At 51.2% G+C, this 19,498-nt stretch overlaps 1 protein-coding gene across 1 annotated transcript; it reads right to left on the minus strand.

The window, feature by feature from the left end:
- Positions 1-963: 963 nt before the first annotated feature.
- Positions 964-11,369, minus strand: LOC34620519 (myosin-1). Its single transcript, XM_026334681.1, has 23 exons — positions 11,135-11,369; positions 10,815-10,999; positions 10,236-10,538; positions 9,915-10,063; positions 8,973-9,554; positions 8,697-8,823; positions 8,285-8,615; positions 8,019-8,224; positions 7,680-7,955; positions 7,311-7,508; positions 6,893-7,041; positions 6,540-6,624; positions 6,110-6,181; positions 5,887-5,971; positions 4,980-5,696; positions 4,013-4,218; positions 3,202-3,489; positions 2,896-2,987; positions 2,539-2,683; positions 2,203-2,361; positions 1,740-1,885; positions 1,364-1,526; positions 964-1,074 (listed from the first exon to the last, which is right to left on the minus strand). The coding sequence occupies exons 1-23, from the start codon at positions 11,367-11,369 to the stop codon at positions 964-966; spliced, it is 5,010 nt and encodes a 1,669-aa protein (XP_026190466.1).
- Positions 11,370-19,498: the final 8,129 nt, after the last annotated feature.

Consider the following 19,498-nt stretch of genomic DNA (forward strand, 5'->3'; position numbering starts at 1 on the left):
ACAGAAAGTCCCTAGCCACGATCGCTCAGACTGAACCAGTTTCTTTTAGATGCATTGTAGAGGAGGCGCGACAGGGTGCCACCTTCTCCCCCTCCAAGCAGAGAGACGTCAGCGGGCTGTGAAGAAGAATGTGAAAGCTCCCAACCAAGAAGAACCAAAGTGCCCAGTGAACGTTTTTCAGCCATAACTCTAAATAATGCAGAAAGTTTTTGCCTTGTTCTGTTGCCCTTTTTATTAGCTCCTCGTAGAGCGCGAAACTGCCCAGGATTCTCCTGGCGACCCCCCAACTTTCCAAATGTTCCAAATATTTCGTTTTCTGCCTTGCGAAGTCTTTCGCTCGCATCCAGTAGCACTTCTGCGCCCTTTCACCGCTGGTGGCTCTCTTTGGTGCATCATCCGTCTGTCGTCTTTTTACTCTGTCTTACGAACGATTGGTCTGGCTTTTACAAACGGTTGGTCTGGCTTCAGCAGAATGCAGGGCAGGAAAAGAGACTATGAGATGCGCGGCACTTTAACGCTGAACAGAAAGCAAATTTTCCTGTGTACAACAGGATCATTGCCGTACATGAGTATGATATCAACTCCATACCCTCTTGTTAGTATCTCTTGCCTTCATTTGTCTACTCTGTCCAAGAGGCGGCGCAGCAACTAAATGACTATTGCAGAAAGTTGCAGATGCTAGGCAGCTTGGAATCCCGAGCGTTGGCGCCGGGGTCGCGGGCTACAGCAAAGAGTTGGATTTATTGCACCCACGAGGCAGAGATATGTAGCTGTACACGGCAACATGTGAAACTTGTGAGTACGCATATAAAGGGACGCACATTGAAAGAGGCACCGTTCTAGACAGGGGCAACAAATATTGCACGAATCCGTGTACCTATGCAGGTTCTAGGAAAAATATATGATATATTCGTCCAAATTAAAGATATATATATATGTATATAGGTGGACGGGTGCACTGTCTCAAGTCGCGTTGGTTGCGGCAAGTCTTCTCCAGAGAATGACGGTTCCGCCCGAATCTGCACTCGCCAAAAGGGTGCTCTGCGCGTTAACTGCAACCGCCAAGACGGCATTCTGTATTGAACAGAACACAAAGAAGGGGTGGAAGAAACTAACGAAAATTATTGGGAGCACAAGTGCAGTACAAAGCAGCCTAAGAAAGGCGAGACCCTCGGCGAATATCTCTGAAGTGGTGCACATGCACTAGACTTGAACGAACAGAGATGGAGGGTATAGCGCAGCACACAGGAGAACATGACGAAAGTGGGAGCACAAGTCATTGGAAGAAAGGACGGCTTTGGCTGACAAATACTAGCTGAGATTCAAAGCAACATAAAGTCGGTCCAGGAAATCTTTGTCTTACAGAGTGCCTTGAAAGGTGAAATCCACTTTTGGCCGACGCGTGCTCCCTTAAGGGAAAGCAGAAAACGCTCATGTCTTCGCATCCCGAGACCAACCAGCCGCCTCCTGTTGGTAGGAAGCAGTTTCTAAGTGGCAGTAATTCGTGTTGCATCTTCAATCTACGGCTGCAACGGAAACAAGATAAAGACAAAACAAGTCGAAAGAGAGACTTGTTATAGTGATGATTCGTAGCGATAGAGAGAACTTGAGGGGATGGGTGCCTGCTGATGGCTACGAGCATTCTGAGACAAGAGCACGCAATTGTGGCCGTTTACCCTATACTTTGCCCATGAATTAAAAGCCGCACGATTTTAACTCTTTCATCTAAAGGAACGCACCAAACTTGAAGATTAGACAGTGACCCGTTTTCCATCCCGTATACGCACTCCACCACCGCCACATTCGAGTCACAGCAATTCGCAATTACCAGTGGCCGCTCCCTCGGCGATCTGCTCGGCACGAAAGTAATGCAGGTAATCGCTCCCTATCAAAAAAGCCAGAAAGGCATAAACAGTCCGCAAATACCCAATGCAGAAGTTCAAATACACGCATTCAAGGCACTTCACTAGGTCTGGCAAGGTAGGACACGAAGTGCTCTGAACAGCTACAAAGAAGGGCATACAGCATACACTCCCCAGATATGCAGAAAATATATGGGATCCTAGAGAGAGCGCAATGAGCTCCCAAGCGCATATTTTGAAACGGGATCCACATGGGAACAAAAGACAGCTGGCAGAACAGGTTTGCTATTGTCGCGTCTAATTCTGAGGAAGAGATGGTAACGGAACGTGAAAGGCATACTTTGCTAATATTGAGCTTGTACTTGTAGGTCAGAGTAGCATTATCGGAAGCCTCCAGGACACACAGCTGCCCGGCCTTATTCCCTGCGAAGCAGAATAATCCTGTGTCGTCAAACCTAATTGCCCGCACTTCTGACTCCATCTTCATCTTCTGCAGCACCTGAAATAAAAAATGAAGTACCACCAAAAACCTCACAATGCATAACCTGTCTGGAGCGCATCCGCGCGATCGGGTACCGAGAGCGGAGGACCTCCCCATAGCGCTAGGAGCTGGATCGCTATGTAGGTAACTAGCAAGTACCTCTTTACGCATTGACCATGCACTTTGGGTTCTTACTTTGCCAGTGTTTGAGCACACAAGACGCAGCAGGGAATTGCTGTTGGAGGCGATAAAAACAGAAGGATTGAAAGGTAGAAGCGCAGCAGCAAGAGGAGCAGCGGAGTCTGCGAAGACCTTCACGTTAGCCCCTGAATCCACGGCCCTGAAACAAAGAACAAAACAAAACAGGAAGATCCCTGCAATGCATGCGAAGAGCCACAGTCATCCTATACTGTAGGAGAAACTTGAGCGGCCAAATGCGCATAGATCATGACTCGAAAATGCAGAACTCCTGAGGCAGCGCATCCGATGCATGTAGAAAAGGGACCCAGGAAGGCTCTCTTGGAAAGCTGTGTGGGGACTGCATTGTATCACCAGAATCGGATGGTGAGGTCGATGGAAGTGGTGACCAGGAAATCTTCCAAAAGGCTGAAGAACATCGAAGTGACGGCCCTCACGTGTCCGACCTGAGCAGTGCATTACATGCTCTCGATTGATCGTGAGTTTTGTTCGGGGAATTTTTTGAAGTGCGCATGTAAAAAATTGAAGTCGAGAAAGATTTCTGATTAACTTGGTACGATACGATGCACCAGAGAGGGGCTGAGGGTTTGGAGAGTGTGAACAATGTAAGACACCCGATCGACGGGGGCTTGTTGTTCCTCTGATGTCTTCGTGCCTCACCATTTCGCTGTGTACAGTGATCTTGTCCAGGGTCTCTGGTAGGGGGGAGGCCCTGTTGACTTTGACGTGTCTTGGTTTAGCCTCTCCTGGAATAGAGTTCTCGTCGGCGTTTAGTGAGCGAACATCATGGGGGTCAAGGGCCTCCTTTTCGATATTCGTTCTATAGCAGCGGTAGACGACAACATACCCATTCTTCCGTGCGACAGCCAGAAGGATGAAGTCTCTCCTTTCCCTTTCAGCGCCAAAGGTCAAACACGTAACTGCCTCGCGCTCTTCGAGCTGCGTAGGCTGAAACAGCAAGCCAACACACGCAGCCCGGCATACCGTTTCTGTTGATGCACATCAAGATACACTTACAAAGCGAGGCAAGCGGCAAAACTGCCCTACTCGTACTACCATTGCTATCGATATAATTAACACCGAATGGTGCACACACAAAGAGAGAGAAAAAAGACGGAGAAATTGAGAACCAAACGAGTCCCGATATCGCCGTTCCAAGCCAAAAGCAAAGCGAATCAGGCGTCACTTAACTGCACCCACAACTGCCTGCCCCGTCTGTACACCTTCCTGTCTGAACCCCGAATGCTTCAAAAATTTGACGAGGCCCGATGAAGAAGAGCCGACAAGAAACGAGCGACAGAAAGTGAAGGGCAGCAGCACTCTGTGTGTATCGCTGCCTCACCACAACCTCCACCACTGGCACAACTCCATCGCAGGGGCCCTGAAGCACTGGCATTTGGTTATCCGCTACAGGGACGGACGGGAGAAGGAACTGCAGCTCCTGGCTGATTCTGATAGAGCGTTTTGTGGCTTCGTAGCTGCCCTTTCCTGTTGCAATGAAGGAGCGAATAGTATCCACAAGAGCAGCGGGGAAGGAGCCTGAGCTTCTGAGGAGGCCTCCTCCCGACAGCAGCCCCTGAGAAGGCGAAAAAGACTGCGATTTGGATGAATTTAGCGGCCGCAAAGCCTCGGGCTTGCTCCTCCTGTACGCTGCCAACGTCTGCAGCCAAGGCCGCAAGTCGTCATACAGAGACGACAGATGCATCAGAGCCTTGTAGTGACACCCCAACGAAGCCACTGCACAAAAAGCACACGCGTGAAGGAGGACACACAGCACCCCATGAGCCTTCAGAAACCTTCCCTAAAGAGGCAAATATTTTTGCCACCCCAGAAACACGGAAAGACAGCATAAAGTACAGGAATGTCAAGAAAGTGTCTCAAAAGAGAGGCAATATCGCCTCACCGGCATCTCTGGCCGTCTGGATATCGACTTCAATAAGATCCCTGCTGGCGGAAGCTCCCCAGTTATTCTCAATGAAGAAGACTTGCGTGCCTGGAAGCTCTGGGCTCTGAGCTTCCTTGATCGCAGGTAAGGCTGTGCCGCGCAGGAGGGAGAGACAAGCATTGTACGTGGATTGCCTCAACGGATCGAACACCAAGCAGACCACAAAGGACTGCTGCACTCGCTGGCGCAAGACCTCAAGACACTGCGGAGAACCGTCATACGTGAAGCACAGACAAACCAAACGAGGGCCTCCAGGTTCCTTCACCTGCAAAATCCGCAAATGACACCGCGCAAAGGCGACTTGTCCAGAGCACATGCATCCATAAGCGCAGAGGAGCTGCAGCAGTGGATACAGCCCCGGTGTCTTGACGCCATTTGAGCAGCATCCCTCTCAAATAGCCGCAGACGCAGCACTGGCTGTATGAGGACTGAAGGCACAGCGGCAAGCAACAGAGAAGCAGCAACAGCAGCCGAACATTGCGCATTACCTTAACAAGCTGCTCGAAACTTCCCTCCGCCTCTGCAGGAGCCTGCAGCTGCTGTAGCGCATGCCTGTCTCCAAGCTTTTCGACCAAGGCCTTTAAAAGTTCTCTTTTCCCGACATTGGCGGGCCCTAAGAGCATAACGTCAATGAACCGCCGGTCACACATAACGGAAGCGCCTTCAGTGTATCTCAATCCCTCTCCTGTTGAATGCTTCTTGAGAACTGCCCTCCCCGATGCTCCCGCTGCCAAGGCTGCTGCCGCTTCACGTGCTGGTAGTGTCGGCGCTGCTGCTGCTGCCGCCGCCGCTGCTGCTGCTGCTGCTGCTTCCGCCGTTGCCGGCGCAGCGGCCCCTGGAGTGCGACCCCCGCTGAGGCTGCTGTCCTCAAGCACAAGTTTGTATTTTGCCTCAGCGCGCTGCCGCTGCTGTTGCTCCTGCTGCAACTGCTGCTGGAGCTCCTGAAGCTGCTGCTGCAATTGCTGCACCTGATGCTCCTGTTGCTGCTGCCTTGCTGCTGCCTCAGCCTCCCGACGCTCAACTAAGCACTTAAGGTCTCGCACGTCTGCGCCAGCACCGCGTCGGGGATACGCAGGAGCCGCTGTGTCCTCTGAGGCTGCTGCTGCTGTTGCCGCTGCCGAAGCGGCAGGTGCTGTTGCTGCCACTGTGTCTTCGCGGCTCAAAAGCAACCGCAAACTCTCCAGCTGCTGCTGCTGCTGCGCGAAAATCTCTGAAAATCAGACATGCACACAGCCAAACCCTTTTCCAACACGTATACGCGCTGAAGGCTGGCTTCTTCTTCGCAAACCCTCAGAAAATCCAAGACGCGCACTGCCATTTCCACGCAGCACCACCCTCGCTAACCCCAACCCTCAAGAAGATCGGGTAAACCATGCTAAAAGGCTTCAGCTGAGCAGCACCTGCGTTGGCTTTGAGCTCAGCCTTCAAATCTGCAACCTCCTTCTTGGCCTGCTGCAGCTGCTTCTGCAGCTCATCAGCGCGCGCCTACATCAAACCCCCGCAGTGACAAGAGCATCAGATCGAGAGATGCCTCATCCAACCAGAATGCAACAGCGCATGCCATAGGAGCACCAAAATCTATTATCTCAGCCGCAGCAGGTGCAAGATGAAAGGAAACCTAACCTGCTGCTGCAGCTCGCGAGTTGCAGTTTCTTCTGTCTGCTGCCGCGCCTCCGACAGCTCCTGCTTTAAGCCCTGAAACAGCAGCAGCAACGGCGACAAAGACTCGTTTAGACAAACAACGAAGCATTGATGAAGCATTCTGCCAAGACCAGAGGGAGGAAGAGAGAGACTGACAGGTAGTTGGAAACAATGCGATACACACACCGAAGGAAAGAACCGGGCAGCGACTGAAGCAAGCTGAAGAAGAGATTGGAATCATCCCTCCACGGCAAGCGACAGAACTACCGCAGAAGGAACATGCAGCGACAGAACTATCATCACGCACAGATTAGAAGGCACATGTGCGGCCTCCATAACGGGGAAAAGTGGAGCGAGTTGATTAGAAGTCAAAAATATGAGCTAAAGGGGGAGCAGCAATACGGCAACGGACTTGCACTAGTTTGACGAGGCCTGCAACATCGCGAGCTTCTGCCTTTAGATGTCGCAACTGACGAATGGCCAGCAGCCGCTTCCACCTATCAGCAGGCACCACGTAGCAGAGCGGAGACACACAGAAAACATATTCGAGCGTACAACAGACAGAGAGGATCTGAAGTTTGACAGTAGGACAAAGCGTCCAACGAGCAGCCCGATAGAATTGGAAGTACATCAGACTTCGCACATACAAGCAGTCCCGTGCCGACAGCTCCCATCCCTTAGCCTGCTTTTTTCGAACGTGCAAGCGACTGAGGCAACGCAGCGAGGCTTCTCAGGGGCAACAAGGCACAAGAGTATTTGCAGTACCGCAGTTGAGCAAGAATGGCTGCCTTCTTCAGCTTGGTGAAGCTTTGCCTCTGCTGTTTCATCCGCCAAGACGCTTGGATAAGCGCAGCGGCACGATTCTCGCGGAGACAGAGAGACACTGCACGGGCCTTGCGACCTCGAACCAGCGCCTGCAGCCGAACAATACCTCTAAGCACCCTGAAGCGACAGAAAGCAGCAGCAAGCGGCGATGAACAACGGGCAGTTGGCAGACGGCATCCCAGCAGGCGGAACGACACACACGGCGCAGACATCATTCCAAATGCGCGAAGAGAGAGAACTCTTCTGACCTGAGATACTTCTTCCGTTGCCCAACCATCTTCATAAAATTTTGTATCTTGATGGCCATCTCATTCCTGTGTTGGCGCTCCCGTTCCCTCCGCTGAAGCCACTCCCTAACTGCCCTCTGAATGATCACGGTGTCTCTTCTTAGTCCCATGTAGGCCTTCCGCTGCTGGAAACCCCTAAAGCAAGCTTGTATGCGCGTTGACGCTGCAGCACGCTTCGTGACAAGCGCGGAAGAAAGCAGCTCGAAACACTCCCTCTTGAAAAAGCAGAGAGTCGCCCCTACTGCCCACGTAGCTCCCTGAGGGCCTCCCTGCGGAGGGGCCCCTGGAGGCCCTACATGCAGGGAATCGTTAAGCTCTTGAAGCAGCACTGTCGCCATATTTTTCCACATTTGTTGCTGCTCTTGCTTTTGCTGCATCGTCAGCTGTTGTTGCTGCTGCTGCATTCGCTGCTGCTGCTGCAGCAGCTGCTGCTGCAGTGCTTTGCTGGCGAGGGGTCTATAATCTTTGAGGGCCTCCACATGCGGGAGGCGGACAGGATAGCCTGCTCGAGACACCTGAACAGCTTGCAGCACACCTCCATATCGTAATTGCTCGTTAACTGAAGGCCGGTGAAACACGTCCGGCAGGTTCTGCGGGTTGGGTTTGATGCAACGAATAAAGTGAGGACTCGTTTCCCCTATTGTTTCCATCAGCGTGTGCAGCTGCTCCCTGAATTCTCCAGATACCGTCAGCGCCTTCCGCTTACGCTGTTGTTGCTGCTGTTGTTGCTGCTGTTGCTGAGACTGATGAGACTGCTGATCTGCATCTGCTGCCGCCACTCCCAGCGCGCCGCCTCGTTCTAGGAAGTTAAGGAACAAAGCAGCAACAAACTCTTTCGCAGCTGCAGCAACACAGCGTTGCAAATCTAGAGAAAGCAAGTCTTTGTTCTTCTCCAGAAACCCATCCGTGCAGTACTCCACGTCTCCAGCAAAGTGTCTGACAATAAAGGAGTTCTGCTTTGTCTTGTTCAGTCGGAAACGGCTTGCTGGGCCTGCCTCAGTGCTGCTGCCGCCACCGCTACTGACGGCTCCGGTACTGCTGCTGCTTGGTGCATACTTCTTTGCAAGCTTGAGGCTGTAGCCCCTATTGCTTCCTCCAGGAACAACGCACTCTTCATCTAGCAGAGCAAAGACACCCTGATACTTGTCTTGTAGCAACGCAACGCAGTCTGCGTTGTTCGGGAAGTCCAGGGGGCACCAGTGGATCTGCTCCTTTTGGTAAAGCTGCTCCTCGCAGAGGAAAACAAACGAGTTGAAAAACTGCTGGAGCCGCTCGTTTGCAAAGTTGATACACAGCTGCTCAAAGGAGTTATGGGGAAAACACTCAAAGCCGAAGATATCCAGAACCCCACAGAACAACAAATCTTGCGAAAAAGACTTTTTCTTGGAGGACGCAGGTCCAATAGGCTTCTTCTCGGCAGCGGCAGCTGCGGCAGCTGCTGCCGCAGCTGCCGCTGCCTCCTCGGACGACACAAAGCCGATACTGCTGTTCGTCAGCTTTACTACGCAAAGAAACAAACAACCGTACAAGGCCCTACATAGAGCGCAGCGCATCTCCGTCGCCTCCTCCTGACGCATCGGTTTTCTGAGCATCGCAGATCACAAGTTCGCAACGCTACATAGGCGCTCAAGAAGAAGCAGGCACAAATGCGGGCATATGGTGCCTATGGATATGCAGAAAGAGGCGCAACATCAAATGCCCTACTAATGGCAACCGCACAGCACCAAACCGACCTGAGGCTTTCTCTTGCGGTCTTTATAGTTCTGTAGCACATTGCCTCCTTGAGCGCCTCCGGCTCCACTCCCAGCATCTTAGCTGCCTTCTCCAGGTACGGCAGCGCTGCAGCGGAGACATCCGATGCTTCTGTATCAGAATCCAAGGCCGTAAACGAAACATTGCCCAGACAGAGCACAGCGGCCACAACATCGCAGACATCTTGAATACTTTGCTGGGGAATCCCAAGGGTTCGCATCGCCGTCAGTGTGGCGTCAAATGCCTCTACATCGTCTACCCCCTGCAGCTGGTAGCAGCTGCTACACGTTAAGAACTTGAAGTGCTCCCGAGACTCATAGGCAGACATATTCAACGTTAAAAAAGCGTCTACAGCGCCTTCTGCATCCCCTGCTCCAGCACCTGCCGCAGCAGCAGCTCCTGCTGCCGCAGAGGGAGACAAAGTATAAACACCGCCTGTCTCCTGGGCACGTGCGGCAGCAGCACAAAGCTGATAAAAAATATGAAAGTTTCTTTCGCCCTCCTGTTGCGAACAAACGCGGACCTTCTCCAACAAGTACGTTTGTATGCGAGCGCCGCACAACCTGACACTCAATCGCAACGAGCATGCCTCTAAAACTGAGGAAGCAGGCAAAGGAGCTCTAGACAGAGGAGAAAAACTGCACCAAGACAGCAAAGACGCCAAGCGGCATGCCAGCTGCACGATCTACGCACACGGCTAGCAGACACCCCCAACCATCAGCGACACGGAACCTCGAGGCCAAACGCATACACATCCCCCCTCCTCCACATAGCCCGACAGATACTCAATCCCGGGATAATGTATTAGATACCGTTTCCTCGAGAAACAAAGGCCTTCTACGCCGTCCCTTGCACCCCCCTCCCCCTCCCCCCTCCCCCCCACAAGTCCGAAAACATTTATCCGACAGGAAGGACTGCCTAACCTTCCCCTTGGGGTCCCCTTGCTGTCTTGAAAGACGGAGAACTGTAGCTCGATGAATTTGCCAAAGCGCGAAGAATTGTCATTTCGCAGTGTGCGTGCGTTGCCGAAAGCCTCCAGTAGAGGATTGGACTCCAGCACTTGCGACTCAACCTAAACAATGCGGCGAGGAGAAACGGCAGGCAGCAGCACTAATGGCCCTTCTACGTGAAGGCGAATGCATAGCTTCTCGCATTGCCGCTGCGAAACAGAAGACCAACTACAACCCGAAGTGCGTGTTCGAGACTTTGCGGCATCCCGCGTGTCCCCCCTTCACACCCCTCACCGTGGAGCGTTTCTCAATGTCGTCGCTACCCGCACATGCAAGGAATTTCATCACAAATTTCGTGCTCTCCGTCTTGCCGGCTCCAGACTCTCCGCTAATCAGGATTGTCTGGCTCTTCCGATTAAGGCACATGCCCTCATAGGCTGCACTGCTTGTTGCAAACACATGAGGTTCCTTTAACGCATCTCGAGATCCTCCCCCATGAGTTCCCTCGCTGCTTGAGCCTCGCGCAGCCGCTCCACTCGTAGCTACGCGAGACGCATCGGATTCAAAACCTCGTAGATGGATGTATCGCTTTAGCGTCTACGAAACAGCATACGGACTCTCTAGCATGGGGTTCGCGTATAGCTTTTAAGAGCACGAGGGTTCTAATTTCGACATTTTGAGGGGTCTGGGCAGCAAAGGGAAGCACTTCGTTAGGAAAAGCCGCACGGCTGGCTGTTGCCACGTATCGGCTTAGGGTTGGTTTAGGGCATGTCTAGAACGAGGTGCCCGCCTTTGGGATACTAAAATTTGAATGATCCCCTATACTGGCGGCCTAAGGTTTCCTCTTAGAGTGACTAATGGCTTGTATCTCACGGAGTAATCGTACAAGCCCTTCAAGGTTTTGAAGGGGTTGACAGCGATGAGGATTTGGCCTGTGAATGTGTAGATAGAATCAATTTCAAAGCGGATATCCAAAGAATCCAGGACGGCAGCCTCGTGAAGATGCATCAAGGATGTCAAATCCTCCGGAGCACATAGACCACGGGCGTTCCATTCATCTGTATTGCACAAACCACGAAACGGAAACCCTGAACCATGATATTCGCTTGCCAGCATTGAAGCACGACACCACAGTTTCGAGGTTTGAGCATATCTAATCGACCAACGAGTCTGAGACTCCTCTCTTATCTGACCTGTATTGCAGAGGTAAAAAGGGTCCCCTTTCTTTAGCTGCACCACTTGTCCTTCAGCGTCTAGTTTCGCAATAAGAACTCCATTTGCCTCGACAGAAACCACCGATGCTGTTGTCCATACAGACTCAGCAGAGGGCACATAGATACGCGTCCCAATAGGGCACCGCATTTCTCCTTCAGGGGGCCCTGGGGCCCCTAAAGTCCCCATGGGGCCCCCGGAATATCCCGACACCATCACCGATACTGAAGGGCCCCCCCTAAGGGAGCACTAGTAGAAGTCAGTCCCTTCGATCGAATATTGGCTTCACAGGTGCTCAATCATAAAGGGAAGTAGACAGTGGTAACGGGAGAAAGATGCACACTTGGGGGTTGACGAAATAACACTTAAAGCCCTGAATCCAAAACCCTTGACTGCAAACTCGGCGACAGGAGGCCTGAACGGGGAGGACTGCGCTAAATCTCGCTGCTATGATGTGGTTCGTATTGTGCCTCTTGATGACAATGGCGGAGCGAAGGCGGGGTACAGCCTCCCCAAAAGAATAGATGCGGCCTCCTTAGTGAGCCGCCCTCGCCTGGACTGGCTGCGCGCAAGGGGCCCCCTACAGGCTACTGCAGCTGTTTGCATGAGTCTGCAGAGGGTGACGGAGGAGACTGGTTCAACTGTGCAGCGGAAATGGGAGGCTGGCAGAGGGAAGCGGCAGTCGTTTCGAGGCAACTGGGGGCCTCTCTGAGTTGTCTGGGTGAAATGGAGGGTGGTTGCAGCTGCCGTCGCATATGGAATAGGAACACAGTTCTACTCCCTCCACCCTTTTTACCCTTTATGGCATTCAAAAAGTAAAGGAAGAGGAAAGTCTGCAGTGGCTGGCTGCAGCCTCGCAGCCGATCGCTGAAGCGTATCTACACCTCGGAGGCGGTGAGACGGATAAGCATAAAAAGTTTTATTCATTTATTTCGTTTGTTTTGTGATGTTTTGGTCAAGCCATTACAGAGCTGTTGGCGTTTCCTCTAAGGCGTGCGCCCAATCAAGAAGCGGCTTTCCCTGCAGCCGAATCATGCTTTGGTTGGCACAGCCGTACGAAGAACAGTCAGTTTCTCTGTCCCAGTTGTTTCACCTTCTTCATTCAATTTTGACTCGAATTGTAATTTTGTTGCCACTGTTCCAATGTGGGATTCTCTTTGTGGTCATAGCTGGGCAGTGGCGGCCAGGGTGAGAGTGGACGACAATTGATACTTCCATGTAGCAACTTACCATAGCAGGTCCAAAGAACAGCGGCTTCAGGTCCCACAAAATCTCCCCCTTCCCTTTGACGTTGAACAACTGCTGAGGACAGGCTCGATTTGTCTGTGAGGGAGAAAAGAGAGAGGAAAGAGAAACAGAAGTATGGCAAAAGTGGGGGAATGAGACCCTCGGCTGTGTCTCCATACCATTGGGCCACAGAACCCTATGTTGGCAGGTGTACCGGATTATTGCCGCAAAATTTGCTCCGTGTTGCTTGTTAGTGAGCTGAGCTACTCAACCCTGCGAAAGCCCCTTCCTTCATGCCAATGCTTCGGCGTTGCCATTGATATTGAGTACAGTAATTGCAATTTAAAGAATGGGATTTTGAGTTAAGAGGCCTAATAAATAAAGCCCGTTACAGCCCTTTTGCCTATCTGAAGTACAGGTCTGTTATACGAAACCTCATGTAGCGCTCTGTCAAAGGTCTGAGTCAGGAAACATCTAACTTGAGGCGCAATACAAATGCGTTAACAGTAATGACTGTCTCTCGAAAGTGCCCCCCCGTTCTGCTGCCCTCATCCCTCAGATTTGCCAGCATGATGGGGAGGGTACTGTTGGGTTGCGTGTTGATGTAGCCTATATGCATTGAAAGCATTCCCAGCTAGGTACATATGGCATCTACCGCACATTCAAACGCAACATGGAGTGGTTGTGTATCGAGCTGGCGGTATGGTGCAATAAATAAGATACATGAACAGTTGAAGTAGTCAGTCGATTCCTCTATTTCTCAACTAAACGACTGGTGTTCGTTAAGGTGTTTAAGTGCAGCTTAACTCCACACACCTCTACTCCTTAGTGACTCTTCTGAGCAAATGCACAGACAAAACTAACTAGAAGCAGTAAAGGAATATATAGGGTAAATAGAAAGCCAATGAACGGTGCATGAGCCACGCCAAACTCTTTCCTGCTGCTCTGCTTGCCAAATGCATCATTTGTAACATTCCGTCTAAGATCTCTGTAGGGGTATACTTCATTGCATACCCAATACAAGCTTCGGATAAACTTACAAAGTTTCTTTAAAAGAGCTCCTCCATTTGAATACCTTTGTCCTTGAGGGTTACGACATGAGAGGCGAAGGACAGCGTAGCTGTACATCGCTGCACGCTAGAAGCACTCCAAACACTCCCAGCTAATTGCACATCGCATCTAGCGCACACGTATAGAAGTGCCTAATACTGCATGGTGCTTACGCTACTCTGCCAGAAAACAGATACACGAATAACCAAGCCTATGAGTTCGTTCTAGAGTAGTTCTTTTAAAAGTACATGGGTTGAATTAGAAAATGCCAAAGTGTAGCGTTGCTGGCTGCGTTACTCAAGCAGCTCCTGCCAGTCCCATCCCGTACGTGAATTCTCTTAGGTCCGGGGAAGAAAAACTAAGTAAACAGCCCTCTGGAGTGGCTTCCATGGTGCAGCTTTTGCTATTACAGGTTGATGCTTGGAGTGGGGACGTTAGGCAATACGTTGGGTTGTATCCACCTTTCTCTAACAATCCCCAAACTTTGCTTTTTCTTGTAGGTCAAGCAGCACTGTCATGTCACTGGTAAAACTCAAGCCGACGTGAAGTTTTCTCCTGCTGCTCCTCTTTCCCTAGTCTGGGGATTTCGCATGAGGCGAGCAGTGCTCACTGGACCTCGGATAGACGCGATAATGGTTGGCCCGTATAGATGGCAAGGCACATAGGCTCACTGCTAGAGAATAGGCTTGAGGGGGCTGCAAGCATGACGCAATATACTGGCATGCCATCAGCTTGAGGCAAGATCTCAGGTCTTTGACCGTGGATGGAGAAAACCACAACCCCATCGGCCTCGACAAATGCATCTGTTGCCTTTTGCGCGCTTTTAGTAGTCATACATTGGAATCGCTTCAGCCTTCTCTCAGGCTCGAATTGTGGGTCTACTGTTTCAAGGGGGCTTCACAAGACGATTCCTGGCTTCCTTATTGGCGGCTTATTGTCCTGCAGGACAGAGCTAGCTACAGAGACACTTGCTATTGAAATCTGGTCAATAAAGTCTACGTTCGTAATCTCCGTGTCAATAGAGAGGAATTAGTGAACGGTACCCTAACAAAATAAAATTTGGCTAGGGTGTCTCGTTTACCCGCAATTATCAGTCCAACTGGTGTACTTTCAGAACAAAAATTTCCTCACCGTTCTTTCTCTGCACCTAGTTCTTTCAACTCTCGCTAACCACTCATTTAATCCCAAAGGCTAATGCAGGCGCGATGTATCTAGCGTGACTTCTCCAATATTATTTCCCCTCTGTAAAATAGGTATTCTTGAGTCCTCAGGGCCCACCTTTCTGTCGTTGGCCGCCTGGCCTCCATTTGCCTATGCAGGCAAAACTCCTGTAGCCCCCTGAAGTGGGACTCCCGGCTCTTGCCCTCTTTTTGTGTAGAAGCCTTTAGCTACTGTGATACTTATCCAAGGGCTCCAGGTAAAACTGCGCATCACAAATTATTCTCGCGGAAGTAGGCACTCTGCTTCTACCGTTTACCTGCTAGCGAGGGGAAAGATGGCAGAAGCTAAGTACTTTTCTGGAGGTCTGCCAAAAAGTACACAGTGCAAGAAGATCGCGATACAGAGCCACTCGAACGTGGAAACAACGTGACCTTTTATTGTTCTGACTTCATCGATGCAAAGGCCAAGGCAAAAGATGAGCAGTATCTAGCACTGCCTCGCTTTCAAAGACGATAAGCGCAGACAGGTGCATGCTAAGCACAAAACTTTCATGAGGCAGGACAGCAGCTAAGTGGGCCGGCAGATAAGTAGAGTGTGGCAGACAAGGAAACAGCTAGACATGCAGGTCTAGAGTTTTTAAAACACCCTCTAAGTACAGAGACAGTTAGTTTGTGCTATACATATATGGCCCGAAGGGCTGAGGCAAAAAGACGAGCATTCATTCGTAAGAGCGTTGGGTCACAATGCAGCCTGTATGCTGGCGCCACTACGCTATTGGTCGCTCTCTGAAGCTATCCACAGGGGTGCGCTCTGAATCCGGCGTGCTGTGCAAATTGCTTGGATGACTAGAAAACTCGAGTACCGGCCAAGCTCCAAGCCCTTGCCCTCTTTCATTGAGTTTGTATAAAGGTAACGTGATTACGTTTTAGGGCATAGGTCCTATGCCTTAGGCATTAGCTCATCCCCACGTTGTTTTTTTCCCCTGAAACCACCCATGGGGCTCATGCAAGTGGATGCCCACCCCATCGACCCTCTGCACGAGGGACTTTTAATCATGCTTCAGGGTAAGCATATAGTGTCACGGTTTACGATCAACTAATGAGTTTTGGGCTTTGCGCCAAGAGCATCAAGCTTTTACATAACGGAAACGGTATAGCGCTGAAGGTTTACGAACCGCAAGTCAAAGGGTTAGAAGTCTATGTTCAAACAGATCAAAGCTTCGAATTTAGCTATTAGCTAGATTACACCGTATTTTTGTGCAGTCTACCATGTTAGAGAGTGAGTAGGTGGCGAAGGACTCCTCGGAGTCCCAAAGCTAAGTCGCTCAATCTCTACTGTTGGAGCTGTCAGTTCGGCATTGATCACTATTTGTCTTGTATTATCTTAATCAATAATAGCGAGTTTGTCTTTTATTCCTCCAAATTCCAATTTTTGAAGCCTTTGTGCATGGGAGGCTGCTGGGCTTCCTGCTGTTTCTGCTCGTAGTGTCTCCCTGAAGTTCACTCTTTCTGTTCCCAGTCGTATTATTCCCTACTTTGAACATAATAACAGAGGTCAAATCTTTTCAACCCGCGACATCCCAATCCAGCAAGACACGCGTACCTGTATGGCCACCTGGGGGGTTCTAGGGCTTGCAGAGGATGGCAGGCCAAGCGGACAAGAAGAGAGCCAGGGAGGCCGAAGACTACGAGAAGCGGCATTTTAAATATGTAGCCATCGCAGCGGTAATTCCTACACCCTAATAGGCGAGCTCAAAGCCCAGCTAGCGAATACTCGATACGTCCGTGTCTTTGCCTCGTGCGACTGCATTCTTGTTGTTCATCTTGCTATCACAGGGTGAGAGATTGTTGTCTATACCGTAAACTGCATCATCTAATTCGTTTGCATCTTTGCCTGTGCTCCTTTGGTGCCCCGCAATTTCTTCTCTAGATCAGCGTTCGCGTACATGCCTCGCTCATTCTTATAAATTGGTTTCTGCTTCCTCCTTCTAATGACTAGCTGTGTACCTTTTTTCCTTGTCTGTCTGTATTCAGGTCTTGCACATATTTCTGCGTTTGTCCTTGTGCTGGGGGTACTCCTCGCGGATCCCTTCTCTCATGGAGGCCCTTCCTTGGCTATTCACTTTGGGGGCCTTGAAGGCCTCATATTCTTGGCAAAAGGATGCATTATTACTCGGTGTTAAAAGTAGCACTGCAACAGACGTGTACATTGTTGCCCTGTGTGCCACTGTCCTGGGTGGCCTTCATCCTTGGGGGTGGGGGGTGTGGCTTGGGGTACCGCTCTACTGCATCTACTGGGCCATTAAGAAAACTCTCCGTTGGGTGTTCACCCCAGACACGCCAGACGACACATCTCCGGAGGCCCTTGCCTACAAGAAGAAGCAGGAGAAACTCGAGAGGAAGCTTAAATCTGGCAGATATGCCATCAAGCAATAGTGGCAACAGCCACCGCTCATGTGTAGCCACACAACCATCCTCATATATACAGATGAACTTGCACTTTATGCGCATGCTGCTTGAACAAGGGTCACGCTGCAGCTGGCAGTACCGCCTGTTGTAGCAAGCACCGCTCCGGTGCAAGAGCCAGCTACAAATGCTGCACTAGCACTGTAGCAGAAGACGGGGGCTGGGGAACAGGTTAAAAAGCTGCAAGCCCTAATGTGAGCCGCCTAGTACTTTGCGATATCTGCTCCCATGGTTGCTTTATTGGGGACCACCCGCCGAAGATCCCCTTTTTTCTCGGGCCGCTCTCAGAGAACTGTACTGGGAATTTCCTGCTGTCTCTGTGTCCACCAGAAGGCCTGAGCAGCCACCCACAGTGAAGACGCACCGGAGATACCTTGATTTGCTCTGCAGTGTACATGCACCTAAAATTGCTTCCGTGCATCTTTGGAACTCATATGCGGAGGGCGTCGGTTCTGCCCCGAGTGCAGTAGTAAGCCTTATGGCCGTAATGGGGTTGCGATACGCAGGCTGCAGTAGTACCTGCCGGAGTGGCCGATACGAAGGCTAGGAGACCTTGGGGCTGCAGGAAAATCGACAAGGCAAACAAATTACGTTTCTTGAAAGCTCTTACAAGCCTCTGGTTTCCTCCGGGTTCATGTGTCCCCAGAGGTCGCAGCCCTCTCCGTCAGTGGAGCTGCAAGGGACCCCTCTCTATTGATTTCTGGGAACGTGGAGGGAGACACGGTGTGAGCTACAGAAAGCTCCCATGAAAGCCTGTCTAAGAACTCGGTGATCTGGGGCACCCGATCGCACTTGTCTAGGGGTCTTCAGCAAAGTTAGTTTCAAGAGGGACTCCTTGTGAAGCTCAGACCCTGGAGAGCCCCCCTCACAAGGTAGCTGTGGATTTGCCAACTCAATCAAGATCTGAAGATGCATGCCCCCCGAGAAAAAAGCATCCTAGGTCACAGGGGGTGAGCTCCTCTCGTAAAGGCCTCGCCGGCTCCCCAAAACACTAATGACGCGAGAAGGTACTGGGCTGTAGCAACTGTAAACGTGACCATAAACCCTCACAGACTGGAATCCCTGTGCCCCTTATGGTGAGCACATCATACTTGCGTATGGGGTCCGTTGGCTTGCCAGTTTCTGCCAAGCGCTGGGGAGGCACAAAGGGATTGAGGAGGGCAAGCCCGGCCCGCCAAAGTTTTCTGTTAGTGCACAGAGAACACACAGGGGCGTATACGAAGCATTAGTGGGCAGAAGAAAGGCGCGAAGGAAATGAAGCAGTGAGAAAACGACAGGACAAGAACTCGCCGGAAGCACAGGGCTCACCGTATGACTGGGAGCTCCAACCAAGTGATTCCCCCACTGAGCGAGCACGCAAACGAATGAACAAGAGAGCTGCCAATTGCCACTCCATGCCATGTGTTCCTTTAGTTCAGTGCTGCTCAGTACTAGGCAAACTACCGGGACCCCCACACGGTGGAACTGTCTCGAATTTCTTCCGAAGTAAATACAGACTGCGAAGCGGTTGGGGGGCTTGACGGAGTTGACATGGGAAGAACCTGTAGACCTTTGGGTGGGAGCCTTCAGGCTTCTGATGTACCGAGAACGCGTATTAACCCGTTATTATCTTTTAAAGTCTTACCACAAGGAGGAGTTGATGCACAGACGCAAGGCGCCGCAGCTTCTTTGCAATCAAGCGAACAGCTGTACAAAGAGCGAGCGAGACAAAGCGAGAATAAAGAAGCAATAAGAGGAAGGCAGAAACTCAAAGTATCACCAACAGAGTCTAAAAGGCCCACAATCCAACGCCAAAAAGACCAGAGTCCATACCGCACCTACGAGGCCCCTTAAGTGGATACAGAGCCTCAACCCTCAAACACAAGGCCTTACTGGGGATTTGTCCTTGGTGAAGGGTGAGTATCAGCGAAAGACCTTCGATGGCCACAACCCGCAGTGGCTGTTGCTGCTGTTGCTGCGTAGACGCAGTAGCATCAGCCAGATCAAAGAAGTGCAGAAGGCCCTCCAGAGAAGAGCACGAAGCCTGCCGCAGCCGCGAGAGGACAGAAGACTCCAAGGTTTGCCGCTCCTGAGCCGCGACGCAAGAGCAGCATCGAAATATGAGCAGCGACAGCAGCAAGCGCAGACTTCAACATTGGCACCTCATGGAGCATGAGCATGCATTTCCCTGAGGCCAGCATCGCCCTCCCGTGGCTGCCCCCAGTGCAGCTTGCCTGCATGTCTGAGGGGTCCCTGTGGGGTAGGCCGAGCACTGGTAGCCTTTGCTTGTAGTTTGGATACATTCTCAAGGCCTCCACCAAGTATCGGCTGACAGGTGCCCCTTGGAGGGAAAGGAATAGACCTGTGCAGCTGGGATCTCCTAAGAGAACGTCAAGGGAGGCAGTTATGAGAGCCTACCGAAAACACACACACTCAAACTCTGAACCCCGAAAATTCAGAGTC

This window comes from Cyclospora cayetanensis, unplaced genomic scaffold, assembly GCF_002999335.1.
Source record: "Cyclospora cayetanensis isolate NF1_C8 unplaced genomic scaffold, CcayRef3 CcayRef3_contig_48, whole genome shotgun sequence".
Taxonomy (NCBI): Eukaryota; Apicomplexa; class Conoidasida; order Eucoccidiorida; family Eimeriidae; genus Cyclospora; species Cyclospora cayetanensis.